Genomic DNA, 25,921 nt, shown 5'->3' with positions numbered 1-25,921 from the left:
TCTAAATGACAAAAGAGCCAAGGTGTCTCCCAAAACAGCCTGGGCTAAGGCTGGACAAGTTTTAGAGTCATTGCTTGGGGGAGCAGAGTCCCAATAACCTAACAGATATTTTTAGATAATCTGAAGTGAAGATTAATTTCAATGAGGACCACAGTGGTCACAAACACGTTTGTGCCGACATAGACCTGGGAGTGTTCATTGAGGAGCCAAATTATAAGCAGAAGGATGTTAGTGAGGGTGACGTCAGAATCAGGGAGATCAGCTGCAGGGTTCAAGCATCCAAAGGCATCAGGTCTTGATAACCCAAAGCATCCGTCTAAGAGCTACACCTGGCCCAGGCCTGAACAGGCTGTGTCCTCAGGCCACAGCACAGGCTTCCCCAAGTCCTGGATGGGCTGTGCCCAACACTGGCCTCTCTGTCACTTCTTTTCTATGTTTACAGCCCTGGCCCTTCTCCTTCTCTCTCTTCCCATCACCACTAAGACCAACCCCTTGTGATAGACACATTCTTTCTTTAAATGTCAGTACCTGCTTGGACCAAGCAAGAGTGACACAGAGCAGCACTGAGCCTATCTGAGCAGACTGGAATTATTGTAGATCCCATCTGTTTTGTGTGGACAACGTGGTCCAATTCTGAAAACGAAATCCTAACTCCCATCTTCATGGGTCAGGTATTGTTTTTCTCCCACAAAACAAACCCATAGTGCACATTATCGCCCAGTTTAAGTTGGAGCAAGCACTTAATGACACTGGCCGAACAGTCAGAATGCAGAGTCCTTCTACATTTGTAGAATGTTCCTTAATCTCTTATGGCTTTTTAATTCATGCCTAATTCAACAGCAAGTATTTTTAGCAACATGCCTCTATACAGTCTTTCGGAAGGTTGAAAATAGTTTTCACTGAAATAGCTTTCTCTTCTTACTCATGTTTCATCAGTTTACATAATAACTAATTAAATTGCATACTTATAATAATAAGTACAACTGCTTTAAACAGATTTATGAGAAATGTGCTGGCAAACATGGGAGAAGTATACCAGCTACCAGCGTTCACAGACAGCCAATAAAGTTTATAGAGAAAAGGAGAGCATCAGCTAACGCTGCAAGCTGCTTAAGTGGAGGTCAATTAAAATAATTTCTGCTACACTTAAGTATATTTAAATATATAAATATTTAAACATATATTGAGTATATTTAAGTATATTAAATAGATATTTAAATATATAAGTACTAACATTTTTGGTCAAATTGTTAAACTTCTAGAAGAGGAAATGATGATGTGATTCCAAGTTCCTGGATAGACTTTTCATCATTCTGCTCTATTTTTTCCCCCTTGCCAAAGAACATGTGATATTCCATGTTACCCTCCACTATCTGATTCCCCCAGTGTCTTCTGTTAAGTGGCTTCTCCCTCTACTGCGACACGTTCTTGCAATCACTCTCAGAACAGCAGAGAGAAGTACAAAGGGGTGGACAGAGAAGTCAGTTCAGAGACCCCAGAACAACCCAGGAAGCATACCTGAGTTAGGGTGATACCCTTTCCCCCTTTCAGGTTTACATTTGGAGCAACCTCTAACAGAAGGCCACTCTTCATCTCCCCATGTGCCTTCATTTGTCCCTCTCCTCCCATTCCCATGGGGGAGGAGAAGGAGGGAACTGTCTGATTGCTGAGTCTGGAAAAGACAACTGGGCACACTGGACTCAGCCCTTTCTTCCTTCCTCTTTGGGGCGTGTCTGCTTGCAGAGAGTACGCATTACGGGCAACTTTCACCCTGTCGTAAGGGGCGTGTCCTGGAGGGGGGCCTGCAGTGCTACCTGTGATCTAGTGGATGACCCTGCCTAATTATGAGGGGAAGTAATAGCAGGCAGGCCCTTTTGGCAACAGATCTAAAGCCATGTCCTCCAATAGGTTATCAATAATAAAAATGACATTTTCATATTCTCCATCTGACTCTTGCATCCATCTTCTATTTAGTTCTAAACTTACAAGGGAAAAGAGAGGTTATTCCATGGAAGCAAAACAAGATATGCCATGTACTGCAAATTGAAAATATGACAGCAGAAATTTGAAACTAAAACTCAATAGTAACTGTGGGAGTAGCCAAAGAAACATCTAAGTAAGAGGAATTTTTTTTAAAAGACAGGTGGTAAATAGGAGAAAAGGGATGAGAAAAACAGAGTCCCAAATCAGAAAGCCTAACATACAAATAAAACAAATTGTAGAAAGAGAGAACAGAGAAAATGAGGGAATATAAGAAATAATTTAAGACATTTTCCCGGAACTAAAAGACATGAGTTTGTGAACGGAAGAGACTTACCCTTCAATACCCTAAAGGGCATACGGCAAAATATGGGCACACAAGTACAATCAAAATGAAACGTTAAAACACTGGGAGAAAAAGGGGATTCTAAAAACTTACAGAAAAAAAAAGCAAATAGCAAACAATAGGTCAAAAATCACAATCGAATCAAGCTTTCCAATAGCACCACTGGAATGTAAATGACAATTCTTCAAATGTTGAGGAAAAATTATTTCCAACCTGGAATTCTATAGTTATGTATAAGGGTAGGAAGAAGAAATTTCAGTCATGAAAGGTCTCAAACTTTAGCTCTCATCCATCCTTTCTCAGAAAGCTCCTGGAGGATGTGCTCCACCAAAAGAAGGGCATAAACCAAGAAATAGGAACACATAGGGATCTAGCTCAAAAGGGAGAGGTGACAGAGTTGCAGAGGATGTGGAAGAAAGAATCCAGAGTGGCAACCATGTGGTATGCTTAGAAAATAACCAAACTGGAGCAACTCAGGAGGCTTAAAATAGAGAATTGGTAGATGATTTAGTTATAAGTTCATAGGAAACTAAGCAAAAATAGACTATATTTTTAACCCCAAGGAAAACAAGTAGGGCAATAAAGAAATATCATTGTAGTGGCTTATATGGCTCAACTACATATAGCATTTAGAAGGTAATAATAATACAGACACTGAATACTGAGTTAACCAAAAAAAAACCTGACACGATCATATTGAAAGGATGACTGGAAGGAAAGCTTGAGTGTGTGGTTAACAGGCAGTAGAAGAAAACTAAATCACTATCTTCCCCTGGGATGGCAAGAAATAAGACCTAAACGTGAAAAAAATAAAAAATAATGTTATTTAGAGGTATGAAGTCAAATACCTACAGACATAGCTACAAGACTTGAAAATAGTTGCCTCTGGGAGGTGAGATATGGGGAGCAGGAGATAGGAAACTCTTGTTCCTAGTAAGACTTGTGTCGTTTTCTGACTTTCTAAACTACATAGCTGTATAACTTTCATAAAAATAAAATCTATTATTTAAAAATATATATTTCTCTCTGGCTGTTTTTACTTTACATAAGCAATAGGTTTCATTTGCAAAATAGAGACTGCACCTTTATTTTTTTTGTTCACAAAGTTCCATCTACTCCAAAGGCTTTCAGAATTTCTACACCGCAGCCTACAATGCTTCTTTTACCCCCTGCTATGAATTAGTTATTTTACATTTATCATGGGTTCTTTGCTTAAAAACTCTGATCAACCTCTCTGTCATTTACCCCAGCCTAATTCTAAAAATAAATGACTCTTCTACTGATTAAATACTGTTATCACTACAGTTGTTATGCAGGCCAAGAATAATGACATATTAATAACTAAAAAGATAAAACTACAGTTCTTCATACAAAAATGTTGTGTGCACACACTTCTGGCTCTGCATCTTATGAGATGTATAGACAAAACAACTGCTGGCTTTTATTGCTTAAAAAAATATTTCTTTTTAAACTTCCCTTTTTAAAAATAAATTTATCGTTGAGTATAGAATATTGAGGGTAGTAGTTGACTTTTTAAAAATAATACATGCTCAGGTGTGTGTATTTTAGTGATATATGTTAGCTAAAAACATGAGAGAAAAAACGTTAATTATTGATTTTGATAGTAAATCCCTAAGAAGAATAAATAATACCCCTCAGTTTTTCATTCTATAGCACACACGTAGCCAAATGAAATTTTAGTTATATTATTATTAGAGATGGTGGCATTATCAGTTTTACCCTTTAAGAGATTAAAACTTTTGGGACTTCCCTGGTGGCACAGTGGTTAAGAATCCACCTGCCAATGCAGGGGACATGGGTTCAAGCCCTGGTCCGGGAAGATCCCACATGCCGCCGAGCAACTAAGCCCGTGCGCCACAACTACTGACCCTGCACTCTAGAGCCCGTGTGCCACAGCTACTGAAGCCCGCGTGCCTAGAGCGTGTACTCCGCAACAAGAGAAGCCACCGCAATGAGAAGCCCGTGAACCGCAACGAAGAGTAGCCCCTGCTCCTGCAACTAGAGAAAACCTGCACACAGCAACGAAGACCCAACACAGCCAAAACCTTGATTAATTAATTTTTTAAAAAAAGAGAGATTAAAACTTTTGTGAACTGATTTTAAAGATGAACTTAAGTCCAAAAAGATGCTAAAAGCATTATCTTCAAAAGGCGGGGGGGTGACTCTCTAGTTCTATGATATTTAATATGGAATTTTCAAAGACAAAAATAGAGTCAGTTCCATTTTACACTTGAGTGAGCAGAAATCAGAACCACCAAATACCAGTCTGAAGAGGCCTGATTCTCATCCCACCTCCGCTTCACAGAAGAGGAAATTCGGCCTCTGAGAAAGTAAGAGACTTGGGCAGGCCCTGCAGCGGCTGAGTGCGGCCACCAGATCCAGGGGGTCTGCTTCTCACCCTTGACATGGTCTCGCCTTCTGGTAAAGGAGATTATCACCATATATATAAAATAATTATAACAACGCTAATAAAACCTAGGTTTATTGAGCACTCAGTAGGCATCTGCACTGTTTCAGGGCATTCCTGTAAGATAGCTCATTTGCTCCTCCCAGCATCCCCCCCACTTTACCTGAGGAGCCTGAGGTACAGAGGTTTATGGCAGCCCAAGCTCCCTCCCCAGTGAATGCCTCAGCCAGGCCAAGAGCTCTGAAAATTCAAACGCCACTAAATCCTTGTACTGGACCCCTATTTAACCCATTAACCACTTATGATGAAATAAAGGTGATTAGTAAAACTAAAAGACCCCCAGAGAGAGCTTTGTTATCAAGCAGCTTTCTCTCCTGAGAGTAGGGAATTTCAGGGGAGGGAGGAGGGCTTAGGGGAGAAATTATTTTGTTTTATATTTCTGAACAACTGCCAAGTCACTGTTGGAAATGTATTTTAGGGTAAGAATGGTAACCTTATCACCTGTAAAACATACCGGTCAGTCTAGCAAACTTTCACCACTAGATTCAAACTTGGGGAAAAAAAAAAAAAAAAAAAGTAAAGTGGCTTGGGAACATCTACGAGGCTTTCGGATTTAGAAAATAATCAGCAGCAAGACTGTAGCCCAAGCTCTTTGAAGCCCCCAGGCCCACTAGGGCCCTGACGCCCTCCCTACCCTCTGGCTCAGCCACACCCTTGTGAGGCTGAGGGGCCCCCGGTGGCCTCGATCTGCCCTCTTCTGGGCTGACCTCGGCCACGAATCCCAGGCCACGTGCGAGGAGATCACCGCTGGCACTGAGGCCTTCAGGGCAGTAGCATCACGGACGCATTGGCAGACCGCGGATCTCGCCCGTAGGGGGACACACCCCCATCCCCAGCCCAAGCTGGGAAGTCTCCAACTCCTAGCTCCAAGCCCTCGAGAGCGAGAGCTGAATAATCAGGTTCGGGGTCTAGAGCAGCCCGAGGTCTGCAGGGGTCTGCAGTAACCTGGGGACTGAGACTGGGAGAGCAGATGTGGCTTTCTCAGCCTGGCGTGGCGAATCCGCAGCCATTGTACACAAGTGCCCTTTTTCATAATCAGCGAAGTCGGCGCCCCGCCTGCTTGGCTGGCAGGAATTCGGCGCAGACAGCCTGGAGTTCGAACGCTCAAAACTTGGCCGTGCATCCCCACTGTCAACACTTCCCGCCTCTTCGCTCTAAAAAGTGCGTTCACTCCGAGTCCGAAGTAGTCAAACTGGGAAGGCGGATGACCGCAGCGCCATCCTCTTCGGAACCTTTACCCACTCTCACCTGTTCCTGAGGCCCCCTGCCTCCGCTTGCGCTGTCTCCCACGACCAGCGCCCAGGTGCCCAGCCGTGCCAAGTCGTGGGCTAGCCCCGCGCCCGGCTCGGCCCCTCTCCCCTTCCGTCTCCCCGCGTCGGGTAGTGGGGAGCTTTGTTGGGGTTGCACCCCACTGACAATCGAGGCGCGTGCGCGCCGAGCGGGAGCAGGCAGGATACCCTGAGTGATATGCACCCAAACCTGACATCGGTAAGGAGGGAGCTGCGCTATGCTGGCATCTCCGCCCGCCATCGCAGTACAATGAGGCAGCCGCACTAGGGGATTCCGCGATTATATATCCGTGACCAGCCGCTTCTCCTCCCATTCCCTGTAGCCATAGACACTAGCCTCAGCCTTGAGCTCTTTGGCCAGGTTGGTGGTTATTCAAACCCCCAAAGACCCGCGGAGAAAATTTCAAGGGGGCGGGGGCGGGGGGACGTGGAAAGGAGGTTCAGCGCCCGCTTCCCCAGCGCGCGCGCTCTAGCAAAGCCTAGCTGCCGGCGCTTTAGACCGCGATGCCGAACGCGCCGGGGTGAGTGTCGCCAGAGTCCAGACACTGCGAGGCATTTTTGATGGAAACCACAGAAGCCCGTTCATAAGCGGCTGGAGGGGCCAGGGAAGGAATGAGAAGGGCGATACAATGAGCCTTTAAAAGAAAGCTGGGATCTGTGCGAGGAGCAGCCGGGAAACCCGGAGACCGGAGCGGACCGTGAGGCGGAGCGTCTGCTGTAGAGCGTACACTTCCGCACTCGAAGGGGGCGCACGTCGGCAAAGACTGGGTAACAAGTTCCTTCGGCCTCGTCACGCTTTCAGACCCTGGTTGGAGAAGGGCACCCGTAGTGAGCCCCTAACCACAAGCCCGGCACAGGAGCCAGGGAAGCGAGAAAGAAAAAACCCAGGAGCTTTGACAGCACCTGTTGGACCAGAGCACTAGCGAGTTGCGGGCTCACATGCCCCTCCCCTCAGTGCCGCAGCGGGTAGTGGGGTCCCCAGAGGAGCGGACCAGCGTGTAGGGAGAGCCGCGGAGAGCGGTTGGGTTAGGGCCTGGGGCCCGAGGCGCACTCCTGCTCACCTCGCTCACTGGCCTGGATGTAGCGCACGATGTCGTCCACATCCAAGTCTTTGGTCTCATCAAAATTGTAGGCGGACGTGTGCAAGCCTTCCTCCTGGAAGACCTCATGGACCCCCTCGAGGGTGAAGTAGCAGTTCCGCTCCAGCTTGTCGTCGCTGTAGACCAGCACGGCGCGGCTCCACTGGTGGTGGCGGAACAGGGCGAGCATCATCTCGCCCATCTTGGCGTACGCGGGCGCCACGCGCGTGAGGTGCGAGTACTCCGTGTCCTTATGCCGGAAGCCGGCTGCCAGTGCCCCGGCCGACAGCATGGGTAGGTCCCAGTGCGACGCTAGCCGGGCCACCGGCGCCGCCGCGTACTCGCACACAGGCCCCAGGATGAGGTCGGGCTTGGCGCCCCGCGCCGCCGCCACGCGGTCCACCAGACTGAAGAGTGCGCGGTTGCCGCAGTCCGAGTCTTCGTAGGCCACCTGGAAGCGAGTGCCGGGTGGCAGAAGCCGCCGCCGGGTCCCGTTGCCCTCCACGTTGCGCAGCGCGTATTCGATGGCCGGCCGCACCCGAGCCAGGGAGAACAGGTACGAGTCGTCCTGGGGCAACAGCACCAGCACCTCGATCTTCTGCGGCGGCAGCGCTTCTCTTTCCCGGCGCCCGCCGCCCGGGCCCGCGCCCCCGCCGACACCGCCACCCGTGCAGCCGGCCAGCAACGCCCAACCGAGCAGGACGCACGCGGAGAAAGTGAGCACCAGCAGGGACGGCATCGTGCCGCAGGAAAGCGCCTGCCCTCGGTGCGGACTCGCCCTCTGCCCCCCACCGACCCTTCCTCTTTCCTCCCCACTCTTCTCTCCGAGGTCCCTGCGCCCCCTTGGGCGCTCTAAGAAAACAGAATACCCCCTTCACTAACTCGCCAAAAGAGAGAGGAAGAGTCCTCCTTTGCAATGCCACTCGTTTAAAAAAAAAAGAAAAAAAAAGTTCACTGGGTGTAAACCTGTACGTCTGTAATATATTTATATATATACTTTTTATAAATATATATATTCGCCCTCCCTTTATATATACTATTTTGCTTAGAGGTGGCTTCTTATTTGGGCATTGCTAAGGTTGCTTTTGAAAGCGTATTTGTAAAAGAAGAAAAAGTTAGACTTGTCCAAGTGCTTGTAATTGACGGTGCATCTCCCTCGCGTTTGATCTCATTGATTCGCGCCGGTTCCTGAATCCATAACCCGCGTTTAAATAGCGTGGCAGCGGCGGAGCGTGTTACCACACAAGGCGCGCCGAGGCCCAGCTTGTATTTCCAGCGGGTGGGGAGGGTGGGGGGGTGGCGGCTGGGCTAGGGGAGCCTCTCATTAACATTCTTACATCAGGACTCCTCCCCGCACCCCTACTCTTCCCACCCCTCCCCTGTCCCTAACTCCCCGCTCCCCGCCAGACCTGGGCCTTTTCCTTAAAGCCACAGTCGCCCACTTCTGTACCGGCGGGAGCCCCCAACGCGCTACACAGCCACCTGGGTGTAGCGGGGTCCCCGCCTCTCCCTGGCCCGCACGCGGCAGCTGTCTTTCCAGGTCCGGGCTTTAAAAATGGAAATATGTCTGAAAGTAAAGAAACGCGCGCAGGCACACACACACACACACACACCACGCCGTGCAAAACACAACAGGATTAAAGGAAGGAGGTGGCCCTGGAAATTGGTGGTTTCGTTGCAAAAAAAAAACAAAAAACAAAAAAACACCCTAGGTCCCGCTGACTCTCACCTCTTTCTCACTCCAGCCACATTCCCTCCTGATGCGCCCACTCGGGGCGTGCACTCGACCTTCCCGGTCCCCTGGCGCAAGGTCAGGGAACAGGGACCAAGGTCCCGGGGCAGACGGCTCGGTCGCGGACCTGGAGCGCCCAGCTAGCCCAGGCGTCCCAGCTATCCCTCCTTCCCGCGCTCCCCACCCCCGCCGGCCTCCTCCCCCAGAGCCGCGCGAGTTCGCGCCAGAGTCGCAGTGCTGCCGGGCATCCAGGGTCGCCGGCGCACTGACACCTCCGCCGGCGCGCTGCGAGCAGAAAAGTTAAACTTGTTGCTTCCAAAGGCGAGAGAACATTTCTTCTGAAGGTGGCAGAAAGAAAGCTTGAAAAGCATCTCCAAGGCGTCCTCTGGGCTTTACTTGCTAAGCCAGGTAATTAAATAAAGAGACCCTCGCCCTAAAGCTTTACCCCGAGGGTCCCCTGGGTGGAGGCGCGTCCTCCGCTCCAATCCGTGCGCTCGGAAATCCCACCGCTTCTCCTGCGGGCAGCGCGAGACCCTGTGCTCCGGCTTCGGTAGTGCCGAGGAAGGTCCTGCGTCCAAGACCCAGTCTTGCCACTTGTCACAGGCACAGCAGCGGTGGAGACGAGGGTGGAAACGGCCGTGGAGAAGTCCGTGGCCAGAGGAGGCTCGCCGGAGTCCGCCGCGCTGCAGGGCAGGTCCGAATGTGGAGCTTGACCCTCTGAACGTGGTAACACACCGAGGTCATTTGCAGTGGGAACGTACTACATTGGACGGGTGAATTCTGACACTGAAGTCCCACAAATTAAAATAAATTGAGAATGTTTGAAAATGGTCTTTCATTTGGGCGTCCGTGTCCACAAATTTCTATTAGTCTGAGACCAACGCCCTCTTTCGGCAGAAACTTGTAGCCGACTTGTAACCCCGATGCCACCACCCCAGGCGCTGAGTTTGCTTTTTGGTCTTTGTTTTATTTTTCTTTGTTTAACGCCGAGGCCTCAAAGTGCAGTCGCTCTCATTTGTGACGATAAAAAGGCAAATTGGGGTTTCCGGAGATGTGGCAATTTCAGGCATCAGCGCTCGTCACCTTTAACAGAACCCTCCTTATCGCTCTTTCTGGCACCGTAAATGTAATTATGAGTAACGTCTCATCCTCCGGGGCATTTAGAGTTCAGATTATGCACTGTGATCCCTGAATCTTCACGTAGGACCTTATTACTCCTGCGAAAACTTTCATTTATTTTATTACAGCTGCTAACCAGTAGCAAACGAGGCATCTGTGTACAATTTAATTCCACACAAAGGGTAGTCCTCACATACTGGAAATTGAGATGTAGAGCTTCACAGCAATAAAATCCCCCTGAACTCTTAGGAAGGGGGGAGGGAGGGAAAGAGGGAGGGAGGAAGGGAAAGAGGGAGGGAAGAAGGGAAAGAGGGAGGGAAGAGGGAGAGAGAGAAACAAGCTAAATCCCGAATTCCAAGGGTCTTAATGGATTTCGAAACTGGTTGCCAGGAGACGTGAAGGAACCAAGGTTTACTATTACTGCTCGCTATGCCCCGTGTCTGGGGAACACTGGCCAACGGCGATATGATTCCGCACACTGTGTAACGTGGGCTTAGTCGGAAAGGCTGGGGTTTCAGTGGCACCGGGTGTGAACGCCTCTCCCCTAACAGGCGCTGCCCGTTCGCGCCAAGGGTCACGGGCAGGGTAGTCAGTGCACTTATGTTAGAGCGAGTATCGCAGCCTCTCAGTGGCCTTTGGATCAGAGCTCTCAACTTCCAGTTTGTCATTCAAGAGCACTGACAAACCGTGTAAGGGAGAGCCCCCAAACTAGGCAGCAGTACCAGAAAAGCCAATGTTACCTCTCTTGCTAATGCTCAAAGCACACCTTACATTTTTCCATTGAACAGAAATTTTTCCATTGAGCAGGATTTTTTTATTGTAGTTGACATACGACATTATGTTAGTCTCAGGGATATAATACAATATGATATTTGTATATATTGTGAAATGATCACCACCGCAAGTCTAGTTGACATTTGTCACCATAGAATTACAAAAACTTTTTTTTCTTGTGATGAGAACTTACAGATCTGCTCTTAGCCACTTTCAGATATGCAATACTGTGTTATTAGCTATAGTCACCATGCTGTACATTACATCCCCATGACATCATTTTATAGAATTTACGATTTTTGAAGAAAGTTTTTCAAATGAAAATAGCCGCAAGATTATAGGAAGACCTGCCAAGTAATATATGTATATGGATTTAACATTACCAGTTTTATTCACTTTCCATCAAATTAGATTTTCCCAGGCAACTGAAAGTGTGCATATCATGAAGTTCTCCAATCTTAGGGCTGGAAAAATTTTAGAAGTCACCTAGCCTGAGACCCTTCACTCTCTATGTGGAGAATCTAGGCCAAAGAATATAAATACCTCTTCATCCCCAGAGAATATTTTTACATGGGATTGGATTAGAAATAAATACTTATTATACCATGTAAAAGAGTGTTGGGAACAAAGTTAAATTTCATGAAGGAGTAACATGCTTTACATCAAACTTTGATTTTATACGAAGCTGTTTTGAAAATATGCAGCATAGTAACGCAATTACTAATAGATTATAGTATAACTTTTGCAGCATCATAATCACAAAGATGAATCAAATCAAGAAGGTAGGAAAAAAGAAACAATAGAAATAACTCATCCCTTGGACTCAATTTTTCAATATTGTTCCCTTCAATTCTGTAAAACTTGAAATGGGGAAAAAAAGAAGCACTTTTTTTAACATTCAAAAGATTGCTAACCTTTTCACCGAGTGCATTCTTTCTGACTACAATTACTGAATGAAAACAAAAGAAAGTTACAGGGAAATGCTGCAAAATAAAATTAGCCAAATAAAAAGCAATGTTAGCCCTAAATGTGATATTACAGAAAACATCAATAATAGACTTTTTATAGGATTTAGAACTCTCATCAATATCCACAAATCATATTTTTTAACTTTGTTACTAAAATCAAGTGGCAAGTTTTCTATAAAGTATTCAGCTGTTTGCTTTCCATCTGTGAAATGAAATCATGTCTCTATGGCATTCCTTTTCCACCAGGGAAGACAACATTCTATAGGGAACCTCAACCGGTGATTCTTTGAAATGTGTTAGAAATGCTATATCAGAAGGAAGTTTTCTCTACCAACTGTCACAGTCTATGTGATCTCCCTCAGAATTCGGGCAGCAATCTCTAAAGTGCCTTTCAAAGAGTATCTCCTCTCCCTTGTTAAGCCAGCCCTGAAGTCATATTGAAGAATAACCCTATGAAGCCTGTAGCCCACAAAGAAAGTGTCCTCTGGGGACAGAATTGTTGAAAACACACTTCCCCCTAGAGGCAGAAAAGATGAAAGAATATTACACATAATTCAAGAACATTTCTGTAATTCAATAAGTGTTGAGATTTTGTTTTTAACATATAGTTGATCTTTTAGAGGGAACCATCCATTCAAGACATGGGAGGAAAATCAATAAAGGGCAAAAAATTAAATTGAAACCTTGCCTCTAGGTTTTAGCTTTCCTTAGCAGGGACTCTGTTAATTGATCTCTTTTCTTCTTTTTATACAAATCTACAATTTTTTGCCAGCACTGTAAGTAAAAGCAATTACATATTTTTTCTATTTAAACTTATGATTTACTTTCATCAGAAAATGCAGTTAAATGTGGCCTCGAGGGATTCTTTTGAAAATGCTGCTCTACCAGATTTATCTCCTTATGATCAGATTTGTTTCTGTATTACTGTCCTCCTAGGTTTCCATCAAACGCAATCTCTCTTCATTTCTTTGGAGATGTCCTGAGATAAAATGACATTAGAAACACTTCCGAAAAATGTAGAACTCATCTGTGATTTAACCTGAGTTGCTGGCATGAGGTTTTCTAGGATTTGCAAGCTACATCAAGAATTCTCACCGTTGATTTATAGACAAGTCATTTAATATAAATCATTAGATTCACAAAAACAAGTGTATGTGCCTCAACTTTATCCATAACGATTCTGACTCCATTTAACTGGTTTATTTAGTTGTACATGGCATTACTCCAAAAAGGACTTAAGAAGGTATGTAAAAATATAAAATGGAATTTTAGAGAATTTTTCTCAGGGCAAAATGCACAGCCATTGCATCCTACTCTCCTACTTTTTTTCTTAAGGTTTTACTAACAGTTGCAAGCCTCAGCAATGGTCACCTCTCCCATCTGAGTTCCCACAGCCTCCCTCGGGGTCGTGATCACACTCAATTTTATTTCCATTTACAAGGAAGCAGTCTGGATAGGGATCAAGTCCTCAGAGCGGTGTCCTGCGGGAACAGCACGCATTTGGAAGCCTCACAACATGTCCCGAGATTATCTCCTCACTTATTTGCCCTTCAGTTTCCTCGTTTCCCTCAGTTTTCTCCTTCTAACATGGAGATAACGATCTTGCCCTGGTGCTGTAGAAGTAAGAGTCAGAAAAAAAAATATTGATAGACTCACAGTGCTTCGTATACAGTAGGAAATTAATAAATGGCAGCCCTTGCTATTACATTCCCTTCAATGCCTGGTGAAGAGTACGATACCAAGTAAGTGTTCGATCAATGTTCCATAAATTCATTATGGAATGAGTGAATGAATGAATTTAAAACCCAAAACCAAGATGGTTTATGCGCACCTTGTTTGGAATTATCTGTTGCCTGATCACAGCAGACTTTATTTAATAAGCCTTCTTTTTTAACTTTAACAGCGGCTTTTTTGGAGGAAACTTTTTGGCAATCACTTTGATATTGGCCCTGGATTCCCAGACTCAGATATTTCCTGATACGCTTGAGGCAGAAGCTTGTTCAGTGTTCTTTCCTCTGCATAGTGGGGCAAAGAGAACAAGAGCTCATGCGCATAGCTACCCTTTACAGCTTTAAGGCTCCTCCAGAAACTCAGGCTAAAGGGAGCAAGGGGAAGTGGGGCAAATCAGAGAGCAGTTTTAAAAATGGAAGAAATAGAAGTGGCTGGTGCCTGCAAGGGACCAGACCTTCAAGATAAATGGGAGAAAATGCTGTATGGAAGCACAAAGAGGATTGTACTGGAAGGAATGTATTTAATTTATAGATCATGGATATTACCATAAGTAATGAGAAAAGAGTAGAATGTCCTAATGTATTAAAACCCAGGCTGTAAAAATGTGAGACCCAGGGCTTAATGCTCTTGTCCAATTCAAAAAACCTTTTTAAACATCTACAGTGTGTCAAGGACAATGGTGTTCTCTAGCTTAAACCTGTTGCATCAGACATTCACTTGTTTTATTTGGGGATATGATTTGACCCAAGTTATATTTGAATCTATGTGATAGTCGCGTGTGCAAAGTTTAAGAGAAACATTATCAGGACAAAAATATATCAAATTTCATCTTATAAACATAACATTTTTTAAAAATCTTATAAAAATCATTTTCCTGATGTTATTACATCAGAATATTGAGCAGTTTATACTCCAAATTAATCAGCATTAATCCACCAGAATGTAAACTCCACGAGGGCTGGGATATTGTTTTTTCTTTAATCCTGCATTCTCTCCTTCAAGAATGATGTAGTAGGCACTTGAAATTTCATTTCACCAATGATAAATCCAAAAAATGCAAGTTTCCTATAAAACAGAATTTAGAAGAGAAATAATAAAGCAGTGAAAGGAAAAAGATAATTCAAAGAGAAATTAACTCATATATATTCATATACATAACTTCTAAAATAACTTTTTAAATATTCAGATATCATCACGTTGGAGTTATGATTATGCAAATAATATCATAAGCCAAAGATCCTAAATACTAACTTCAAGAGATCTTAACACATTGACATACCAGCACCTCATCACTCATACCTCATTCTTGATTATTTCCTCGCTAAGAAAAAAATGCAGTATTCTAAAAAAAAAGAAAAAAGAAAAAATCAGTACATTATCTTTTGTAACGCTGTGAACAGGAATTAAAGATTATGAGGAAAATTTGTGTTACCACCGTGTACAATGTTGTGAGATATAGTTTTTTATTTCTTTCCAGCAAGTACATTCCAAGAGGTATTAAATCTTGGAAAGCTGATGCATGAGACTAAAATAGAATAGAATGCCATGAGGAAAACATCAGGAAAATTCTTGACATTTGCCCTCTCATATTTTTGGTGATCATGTTGTGACATCAAATTTCGCCCTGACATTAGTGGAGAAAACTGTTTCATCAAGCTAACATTGTTACTTTTCAGTTGCTGGTAATTCCTCTACATTAAATGCTCTTCTTTTCTCTTCATCCTTCCCACAAAAATATTCCCTTTTCAGCCTTTATGTTCTTTTTCCCTTTACTAACTGCCTGGGGAAAATAGTAAGAATTATTTTAATATAAACCCTGTTGCTTTGCAGACTTTTGGAAGTCTGGAGGTGAGATATGGAAATGACTTTCCACTTGGGCAAATTGTCATATTCAAGTGTATATAAGTGTACAAATTGTCTCAAATTGCAAGTCATTCATGTTCTAGTGAATCATTTTGGGGTTTTTGTTTAACCTCAGGTACAACTGTTTTAATTAACTATATCCTCAATTCTTGGCACATTCATGATCAATCTGTACGGTTCTTGTCTTATTTTAAGTTCTCCCCTTCATTGCTCCCTTCATATTCCTTTCACTCTATAAGATCCTCTTTATGTGTTTAATACATGCTGTAGATAAGTCTATGTTCTTAAAAAAGAGTGTGTCTTGTGCATACATGTGTTATTCTAATACAGAAACTGTATTATGCTACTTCTTATTTTCACAGACAGTGTCATGGATTGAGCTTAACAAAACTATTAGGGAGAAAATCTACATCATTAGTTTCATTTTGTTTAGTTTTTAGAACTAGTCATCTCTTCATTGACGAATAATTGTCAAATATAATTATACATATTTAACGCACGACGTGATGGTGTGATATACATTGTGGAGTAGTTACTAAGATCAAGATGATTAGCACATATATCGCCTCATAGAGGTAACTCATTTATTTGTGTGTGTGTGTGTGTGTGTGTGTGTGTGTGGTGAGAATGCTTCAGATCTACTCTCAGCAACTTCCAAGTGTACAATACCAGACTGTACATTTGATCCTCAGAACTTATTCTTCTTATAACTGAAAGTTGACACACTTTGGCTGGCATCTCCTCAATGCCCCTCCTCCTAGCTCCTGGCAATCACTGTTCTATTCGCTGTTTCTCTATGGAATCAACTTTTTCTTTATTCCACTGATACCATACAGTGTATAGTGATTTTCTTTCTCTGGCTTATTTCACTTAACATAAGGCCCTGAATTTTCATCCATGTTGTCGCAAATGGCAGGATTTCCTTTTTTTATGGCTGAATGATATTCCATTGTATATTCATTGTAATACATACATACATATACATATACATCACATTTTTCTTATTCATTCATCCATCGAAGGATATTTAGGTTGCTTGCATATCTTTGCTATTGTGAGTAATGCTGTGATGAACATGGTAATGCAGATATCTCTTTGAGATACTGATTTTATTTCCTTTGGATATATACCCGGAAGTGGCATTCCTGGATCATATGGCAGCTCTATTTTTAATTTTTTAAGGAATCACCACACTGCTTTCCATAATGACTGTACCCATTTACATTCCCACCAAAAAGTGTATGCGTTCCCTTTTCTCCACATCCTCACCATTTGTTATCTCTTACCTTTTTGGTAGGAGTCATCCTAATAGGTATGAGGTGATAATCTCATTGTGGTTTTGATTTGCATTTCCTGATGATTAGTGATGTTGGGCATCTTTTCATATACGTATTGGCCAGTTGTATGTCTTCTTTGGAAAAAAAAATGTCTATTCAGGTCCTTTGTCCATTTTTTAATTGGATTATTTGCTTTTTCCTGTTAAGTTGTATGAGTTCTTATATATCTTAAATATTAACCCCTTATCAGATATATTGTTTACAAGTATTTTCTCCCATTCCATAGGTTGCCTTTTCAATTTATTGATTGTTTCCTTTGCTGTGTAGAAGCTCTTTAGTTTGATGTAGTTCCACTTGTTTATTTTAGCTTTTGTTGCTTGTGCTTTGGTGTCTTATCCAAGAATCATTGCCAAGACCAATGTCAAGGAGCTTCTTCCCTGTTTTCTTCTAGGAGTTTTATGGTTTCAGGTCTTACATTTAAGTCTTTAATCCATTTCAAGTCACTATTTGTGAGTGGTGTAAGATAGAGGTCCAATTTCATTCTTTTGCATGTGGATATCCAGTTTTCCAACACGATGTATTAAAGAGACTCTCCATTCTTGGTGCCCTTGTCAAAGATTAGTTGACTGGGCTTCCCTGGTGGCACAGTGGTTAAGAATCTGCCTGCCAATGTAGGGGACACGGGTTCGTGCCCCTGTCCAGGAGGATCCCACATGCCGTGGAGCGGCTAGGCCCGTGAGCCACAACTACTGAGCCTGCACATCTGGAGCCTGTGCTCTGCAGTGGGAGAGGCCGTGACAGTGAGAGGCCTGTGCACTGCAATTAAAAAAAAAAAAAAAATTAGTTGACCACATATGCATGGGTCTATTTCTAGGTTCTTAAATCTGATCCACTGATCTATATGCTTGCTTTTATGCCAGAACCATACTATTTTAATTACTATAACTTTTTAATATAGTTTGAAATCAGGAAGTATAATGCCTCCAGCTTTGTTCTTCATCCTCAGGATTGTTTTGGCTATTAGGGGTCTTTTGTGGTTTCATACAATTTTAGGACAGTTTTTTCTATTTCTGTGAAAAATGCCATTGGAATTTTGATAGGCAGTGCATTATATCTATAGATTGCTTTGGGTGGTATGGGCATCTTAAGAACATTAATTCTTCTAATCCAAGAATATGGGATATCTTTTCCATTTATTTGTGTCTTCTTCCACTTCTTTCATCAATGTCATAGTTTTTAGTGTACTGGTCTTTCACCTCCTTGGCTATATTTATTCCTAAGTATTTTATTGTTTTTGATGCCATTGTAAATGGGATTGCTTTCTTAATTTCTCTTCAGATAGTTCATTGTTAGTGTAAAGAAACATAACTGATTTTTGTTTGTTGATTTTATATCCTGCAACTTTATCGAATTCATGTACAGTTCTAACAATTTTTCAGAGAGCCATTAGGGTTTGCTATATATAAGATCATGTCATCTGCAAACAGAGATAATTTTACTTCTTCCTTTCCTATTTGGATGCCTTTTATTTCTTTTCCTTGCCTTTTCCTTGTGAGAGTGGCCATCTGCTGTTCCTGATCTTAGGGGGGAAGTCTTTTTAACTTTACAATGTTTAGTATGATGCTAGCTGTGGACTTGTCATATATAGCCTTTATTATGTCACCACAGTGACAGTTTCAACCCTGGGGAAGACACAGCAGTGGGGACACAGCAGTGGGCAGCTCCATTAGCTGGGTTTGGTGCTGGTGAGGACTGCGGGGGTCCTCAGTAGCAAAGCCTGCAAACGTCCACAGCAATGAGGCTTGCTGGGTTTCTACTGCTGTCCCTTGCCCCTTGGGGTAAAATCCCTCCTAGGGGATCCCGCTCAGTGCCAAGCTGCTTTGGACTGGGGGATGGGTGACACAGGTAAAATGCTTCCTACTCTTTTCCATGTGGCCATCCTCCATTTTTGAGCCCTGCAGAGTTTCTACTACTTCTTCACTACAGTCCAGAGCTTTCTCAGAGCTATTTTTATCAGTTTGTAGTTGCTCATTTATTGTTTCGTTGTTTTTGTTGAGCAGGCAAGCGTTGAGACCTCCTAGCCTGCCATGTTGCTGGCCTACATCATTACTTTTGAATGCCGCATAGTATTCTACCATATTTTACTTGTTCACTCCTCCAGTTTCTTTTTTTTTTTTAGATCCTGTGCAGCTAGCAGGATCTCAGTTACCCGACCAGGGATCGAACTCTGGCCACTGCAGTGACAGTGCCAAATCCCAGTCACTAGGCCACCAGGGAACTCCCATTCTGCTAGTTTTTGATACCTGTGTTCGTTCTCTGCTACCAGAAACTGCTCTGATGAAGATCTTCATCTGTGTCCCCTTTTGGACTTATATTAGAGTTTCCCTGGGGTATATTTTGCTGCATCAACATGTATATGTGTTTTTACTTTCAGATTACAGCAGAATGGCAGCATCAATTTATACTCCCTCCAGCTCTACATGAGGGTTTCCTTTAGGAACTTCTTTACAGTAAAAATTCAGTATGTTTCCAGTGGCTATTTGGTATGTCTCCATTACCAAAGAGGAGGGCCAAACCAGTTTCCTCAGATCTTTCATAACTTCAGAGTCTGCTTTCTAGATGAAAAGAGAGTTTGAACAAAAGTCCTGGACCAGACATTTAATTGTCTGAATTAAGTCACCTAATTCTTCCTGTCTAAACACTGTGGCCAAAGGAATCACATGTGAGAATTGAATAATTGATTGCCCTCAGTAAAATCCTAGTGTTCTTACCAAATGAGGAAGAAACGGATGCTGGGTGGCCAAAAACAACGCATGCTTACTGAAGAGCACATTCTTAAAACCATAGCCTTGTGGTTAGGGGATATGACCAACCCATAACCCTAACCCTAGCCATAACTTCTCTGAGCAATTTCCAATACGTCCCAGTTTTCTGTTTCTACATAAAGGATCACCTCAAAATATAATGGTTTAAAACAGCAACCATTTATTTACTCATGATTCTGCAAATGAGCTCAGCCGGGCGGTTCTGGGATTTTTCTCATTTATGATTTTTCACGTGGCTACAATCATCTGGTAGTTTATTTAGGGCTGGAAGATCCAAGAGGGCCTCACTCACATACCTGGAGATTAGCTGGGGCTGCTGGCTGTTAAGTCTCAGTTCTCATCCATGCAACCTCTCCAACAAGATGGCCTAGTTTTCTTACACTTTCTTACAGGTGATCCAAGAATACAAGCTCCAGTACAAAAGCACATATCAAGTCTCTGGCTTGACATTTGCTGATGTCTCATTGGCCAGAGCATGTCACATGGCCAAGGCCAGCGTCAGTGTGGGAAGGCGATACAATACATAAGGGAGTGAGTACCAGATGCATGATTCATTGGCAGCCATTAAAATAAGAATCTACCATGCTAGAGGACAGAAAATTCCACAACATACTACCCTAAAATGGTGAGTTTTACTGAGAGTCACCTAGGGAAGAGGTATGACTCCCTGGCCAAAAACTGAAACCAAGTAGGACCCAGAGAAAAATTTGTCTCTTCTGGCTTGAGCCAGCCTGGGAGACTGAGGGAGCACTGAGGTGATGGGTTCTAAGATGAAAACTCCCCATGGATTCTGGAGAGGAGCTCAAGGTACAGACAACATACAGGCAATGTGGCTTTGGATTTTTCCCAGTTCTTTAAAGCTGAAGGACATCTACTGAATATAGCTTCTGAGCCATGGATGCCATGTATGGCAATGGCAGACAGGGCTATTGTCCATCCAATGTCCATCCCCCCTTTGTTCTTAGAACCCCACTTTATTCAAGGAAACAATCTTCTCTGCTGATAAACTATTATTGATCATCCTCCCTTGACACTTAGCATGGCCATGTGAAATGAAGTTTAGCTAATCAAATGTAACTACAAGTTACATTAGAAGTTGGGTAAAAATTTCAGAAAGGCTCTTTTTAAAGGGAGGGCATACACTAAGGTGCTTGTTCCTTTCTATTCTTCCTTCCTGGTATATGTACATGATGGCTGGAGCTCCGGCAATCATATCAGACTATAAAATGACCTTGAAAATAGAGCCCTCATGTTAAGGATGGTGGAATAGAAAAATCACTGTCTGAGTCCCCTATGATAGACCTGCAGGCTTTTTTTACAAGAGTGAATGAATTCATATTTTTATTCCATTCTTTGTTTGAGTTTTTGGTCAATACACATGAACCTAGTCCTAACCTAGTCCATCAAGGTAGGTTGAATAACTTGTATTATGTAAATTAGGCTGTAGTGGTTTCTTGAAACTTGGTATTTACTTTCCTTTTGTTCTTTCCTGTTATACAGAAAAGTCCTTTGAAGACTTTCCTCACTGGTGGGTCTATAGAACCCTCAGATCCACTGTGAGATGGACATGAGTCAGGACTCCATTTATTACCTGGTCTCCCATTTGCCACCACTATAAAAGTGGTCCACAAAAATGTTTTGGTTCCCTGGATAGCAATGTTAAATTGTACCCCAGGTCCAACAGTCCTTGTAATGTTTGGGTATTGCCTTTGCCCCAGCGATTGGTTATCTGCGTAAATGCCATAGGTGTCCTTGGAAAAGGACTGGGGGATTGTCACCATATACACTTGCCATGGTATTGCAGGGTCCTTCCTCCTGGAGATATGGCCTCTCCCTTAATTCAGGGGTTCTAGGTCTTAAAACAGCTCGGGGTCTGGAAACTGAGCAAAGGATCATGACTTTTGGGTCTGGCTGCATTCAGCCCTTTTATCATCCATCCTTGATTTCTCTTGTTGCATAAATTAAGCAATACCCTTATTGCCTGCCTTCTGTCTTGCTCCTAGGGAAGACATCTTCTATTAACCAACTCTGAGCCTTCTTAAAGGTCAAACCCACTCACCCCATGCCCCTCTGATTTTGTAGCTTCATTTCTTCTGATGATTAAAGACCAACAGGCCTTGATTATTTTAGAGTCCTATTATCCCCTTGTTACCAGGAAGCTCAGTTCTATATCAGCATCTCCTATCATCAAGGACAAATACCAGTGAGCATTTCAGTGAATCTGGTGCCCTCTCAGCAGAGCATTTGTTTAATACATTGATAAATAGACTATTCTCTGGGCCCTTTCCCAGAACATAATCAGCTAATGGGCTTGCTGGCCTTAGATTGTATGTCTATTCTAGCATGCCCTCTTCTCTGAAACTTCTGATCTGTTTTTCACTGCCTACCACAGCAGCTCTGGAATTTCTATTTCGCTTGGTGTGAGCCTTCCCTTTCTTTTCAGGGTCATTGCCAATATTGTTAAATCATGTATCATGGAAGCGTGCTCCCATGATAAACTCCTTTATTATGTTCTAACTTTCCTTCATGCAGCACCCTCAGAACCCAGTTCCATACCCATCCTCCCAGCAGCAGCTACCATGTTGGTAAGTTCTTGCACTTCCTTCCAGGTAGAGTTGCTATCCTTCCTTAGCAGGCCAGCACTTCCACAGATGAGTTTTATTGTGATTTGACCCTACTTATTGACCTGGTAGCCAGGATATGAGATGGGTGTGGATCCCAAGGGGACTTATTGTCTCGCGTGGCAGAGGCTTCCAAGTTGTTTTCAAGCAAGAGGGTGGGAGGGAAGGTCCTTTAACAGGGAGTAGTGTGCCCTTTCTGCAGCCCTAGGAAGTTCCGATTTCCCCATTTCATGTCATAGGCTACTACTCTTTCCCAGTCAGGGCCATGGCCTTGGTGTCACAGACTTTCTAATGTTAAAAATTCAACCACCTCTGGAGCACTAGTATTCTTATATGCACTATGCCTGATCCCTTTGACTTTTCTGCCCTCCAGCTGCAGGAGGCATCTGCTTATATGCTGCCCAAAAGGCCTTCTGTCTTTCATACTTAATCTTTAATTAATAATTAATATCCCTCAGTTTTCATTGTCTTACTCGATTTTATCAATTTTCCCCAGGAATAGCCATCCAATTCCACAGTTCTTATAATAACTACTTCCACCAATCTTCTCAGACACCTGTGGTATTGCCCCTACCTCTGCATTCCTTTCCACAATCCACCCATAAATTCCTTTCCGTTGGTATCCCATCCCAGTACACCAACCGTGACAGTTTTAATGAATGCATTGCTACAAGCCTGGGGTGATCCGTGTTCCACTTGCCACCATTGATGCTGTCCTCAATGCCAGTCAGCTGGAAGATGAGCCGGCTCCAAAATCTCATTGTCGGGTTGGCTTCCTCATACCACACCTGGCACCAACTGTCATAGATATGGTTCTCTGGGAAACACACTCTAAGAGAAGATTTGTATGCAGGAAATTTACTGGTAAATGTTTTCATGATGAGGATATCTGTGGGAGAGTGAAGCAGGAGAATTAGGCAGAGAGAGGGGTTGAGTTGCAATACAATCCCACCAAGAGTTCTGGAGCTAGGATGCCCAAGTTTGAAGCAAGGTATCCAGCTTCACCTTTAAGTCTGACCCCTACGAGATGCATGACCTTGGATGAAGTGGCTTTCTTCAGCTTATAAAGGCAATTCCTGGAGAGCAACTCAGCTGACAGTCCTCAGCTACCAACATTCCCAGAAGCTGATGGAATGAGTGTGTCTCTGCCCCAAAACGGGGATATGGAAAGCAGAGCACACATTCACCACAGCCGGGGAGACACCGCATGTGAAATGGTCTCTTCAATATCAACAGGAATGAATGAATCCAATGTGTAAGAGATGTTGGAGACCCAGAAGGAGTACTTAGCAATCCAAGGTAAAGTAGAAACACATGATTACTATTCTACAGGACTGGGACTAGGGCGAGGCAATCAAGACACACCGGACACAAAATTTAAGGAGACATTCACTCTTAAGGTTGTGGCAGTGAAGGGCTTAGCACTCATGTTACCCCCGAGAGTGAGTGCCTCCTTAAATTTTGTATCCTAGGCACCTTGCTTGCCTTACTTTCCTCCCCTTCCTGCTCTTATAGACAGTAAAGTCATCATTGTAATTAAAATGTTCTGATCCATGTGAAACTTTGGTGACTTTTAATTTATTATTTGGTCCCTAGAATAAAAATATAAAGCTAAACTGCTAAGGTCCTACTTGACTTGAATAAAAAACACAAAGTCCTAAGAGTAACAACACTTTGCCCAATTTTCAGTCCTGAATCCATTCACAGAGTTGGTGAAGAAAAGTCTGGGTTCCATTGAGGAAAGAAGGAACCTGAAGTAACACCACAAGTGGGTACTGTGACTCTTCTTCCGATTCTTCTCCAAAGGGACCTTTAGCTATTCATCAGTATAACCATGCACTAGGAAAAAAGGGAAATACCCAAAATTTTGGAAAACTATTGTTACACTGAATCAAGGGTAATTCTAACTCCCAGAGCTCCCAGATATCACTACAGTCTACCAATCACAGTAGAGATAATAAAGGACACATGATATGCTGACTTTTTCTTTAACTTTATCCACCTCACCAGAGGTCCAATGGGACTGTCATACTATCCATGATTACCAAAAATATAGATATCCTCAGCAACTCAAGAATATTTTCATTGCCTTCTAACCCATAGAGTAAGGACTATTTTAGTAGACAAGACCAAGTGGAAACTCAAGGATTTCCCCTCCTTTCCAAAATTGAAAACCAAAAGCAATTCTGCATTTCTGAGAAATTACCAAGATTGGGGGCATCATGAAATATTTTTTATATGTGAGGAAAGAAGATGATTCCTATCACATGTCCATTTATATGTCCAATTTGGCTGGAATGAAAAGAGTATAATCTTGGGAAAATGACAGTGAATTATTTGATGTTCAATCTGGTAGAGACAGCATTTGTAGTCATCTAAACAGATGTGGGCAAACCAAACAGCCCCCTCGAAACTGTTATGCAACTACTGACTTAACAAGTTATTTCTCCAACCCAGGATATAGAAAATTTGCCAATAAAGATGGTAAATATTTCAGACTTTGCTGGCCATATAGTATGTCTCAACTACTCCACTCTGTCCTTGTAGCATGAAAGCAGCCATAGAGAATCCATAAATGAATGCATATCACTGTGTTCCAATAAAACTTGATTTACAAGAACAGAAAGCTGTAATTTTCTGACACCAGCTCTAGCCTAATAAATTAAAAACCGCAGATCAAGTTTCTTTGACCTGGCAGGGAAAGCAGTATACTTTTATGACAGCACCTCAGGTGTATTTCAACTCACTAGCGTGAAACATAATTAATTTTGCAGGGACCTTGACTGTCTTAATATCTCATAGGTCATCACACTGATCAAGTACTTTTGTAACATATTAAGTGTATCTGGAAACATAAAATGACAAATACTATTCAGACCATTTAAAATATATGCTTAGGTGAAGACATAAGATAGAGCCCATGAAAATACATGTATTTGCACTGTAAAATAAAGGACAAATTTGCGCATCTTATACTCCATACCCTTAAGAAAGAAAGATACATTTCACTTGCCGGGCCTCTTTGAATTTTGGAGGCACTGTGTACTGTGTTTGGGTTTGCTACAATGACCCAGCTAAACTGAAAGACTGCTAGCTTTAAGTGGGGACCAAAGTAAAAGCAAGCTCTCCAACAAGTCTAGGCTGAAGTATAAGAAGTCTGCTACTTGTCATTATGATGTAGGAGATCCTTGAAGTGTCTGTGGAAGATGGAGATACTGTCTAGATACAAGCTTCATTAGAAGCATCACAATAGCTGGCCTTGGAGTTGGAGCAAGTAAATACGCTCCTTGTGAGGAGCATTCCTCGGCTTGCTGCTGGACCCTGATGAAGACAGAATGTCTGACCATGGACCACCAAGTGACCATGTGACCTGAGCTGTCCATCCTGAACTGAGTTTTATCTAACCCCTTCACATAAAGCCAAACATGCCCAGCAGTTCCCCACATCAAATGGAAGAAGTATGTATAAGTTCAGGCCCACCAGATACTGGAGGGTCATGGGGAAGTTTTTACTCTCTCTGAATAAATACTACTCATTCCATACTGATACTCCTTCCTTAATTTACACCTTTGGCCTCATAGGAAATGTATTCCAGCCAACTCACTGGTGAAGGAGAGAAAAAACAAGCCTGGTTTAAGGATAATGCTGCAAAGTATATTAGCGTCAGCTAGAAGCAGACTCTGAATTTACAGCCCCCATCTCACCCACCTGCAAGTGGCCTCGAAGAGACAGTGGAAAAGATTTTACCTGTGTACTTTACCTTGAAGGAGACATGGCCTGAGTAAGAATATTTGATTTATGTATATGGGAGAGACTGTTAATTGCCTTT

General features: G+C 43.2%; 1 protein-coding gene and 1 pseudogene across 1 annotated transcript in view; one reads left to right on the top strand and one right to left on the bottom strand.

The window, feature by feature from the left end:
• Positions 1-8,412, bottom strand: part of NPR3 (natriuretic peptide receptor 3) — a 69,229-nt gene extending 60,817 nt beyond the window's left edge. The window contains exon 1 of the mRNA XM_089908742.1: positions 7,165-8,412. Within this exon, the coding sequence (XP_089764868.1) occupies positions 7,165-7,921 (757 nt within the window). The 5' untranslated portion in view covers positions 7,922-8,412. The remainder of the gene's footprint in view (positions 1-7,164) is intronic.
• Positions 8,356-9,707, top strand: LOC149749522 (uncharacterized; annotated as a pseudogene).
• The last annotated feature ends 16,214 nt before the right edge of the window (positions 9,708-25,921 follow it).

The sequence above is a fragment of the Delphinapterus leucas genome, chromosome 3 (genome assembly GCF_059928025.1).
Source record: "Delphinapterus leucas isolate spDelLeu-1000000601 "Yukka" chromosome 3, BTC_Dleu_Yukka2, whole genome shotgun sequence".
NCBI classification, from domain to species: domain Eukaryota; kingdom Metazoa; phylum Chordata; class Mammalia; order Artiodactyla; family Monodontidae; genus Delphinapterus; species Delphinapterus leucas.
Note: the sequence above shows the minus strand (reverse complement) of the source record. Positions and strands in the feature narration are given on the sequence as shown.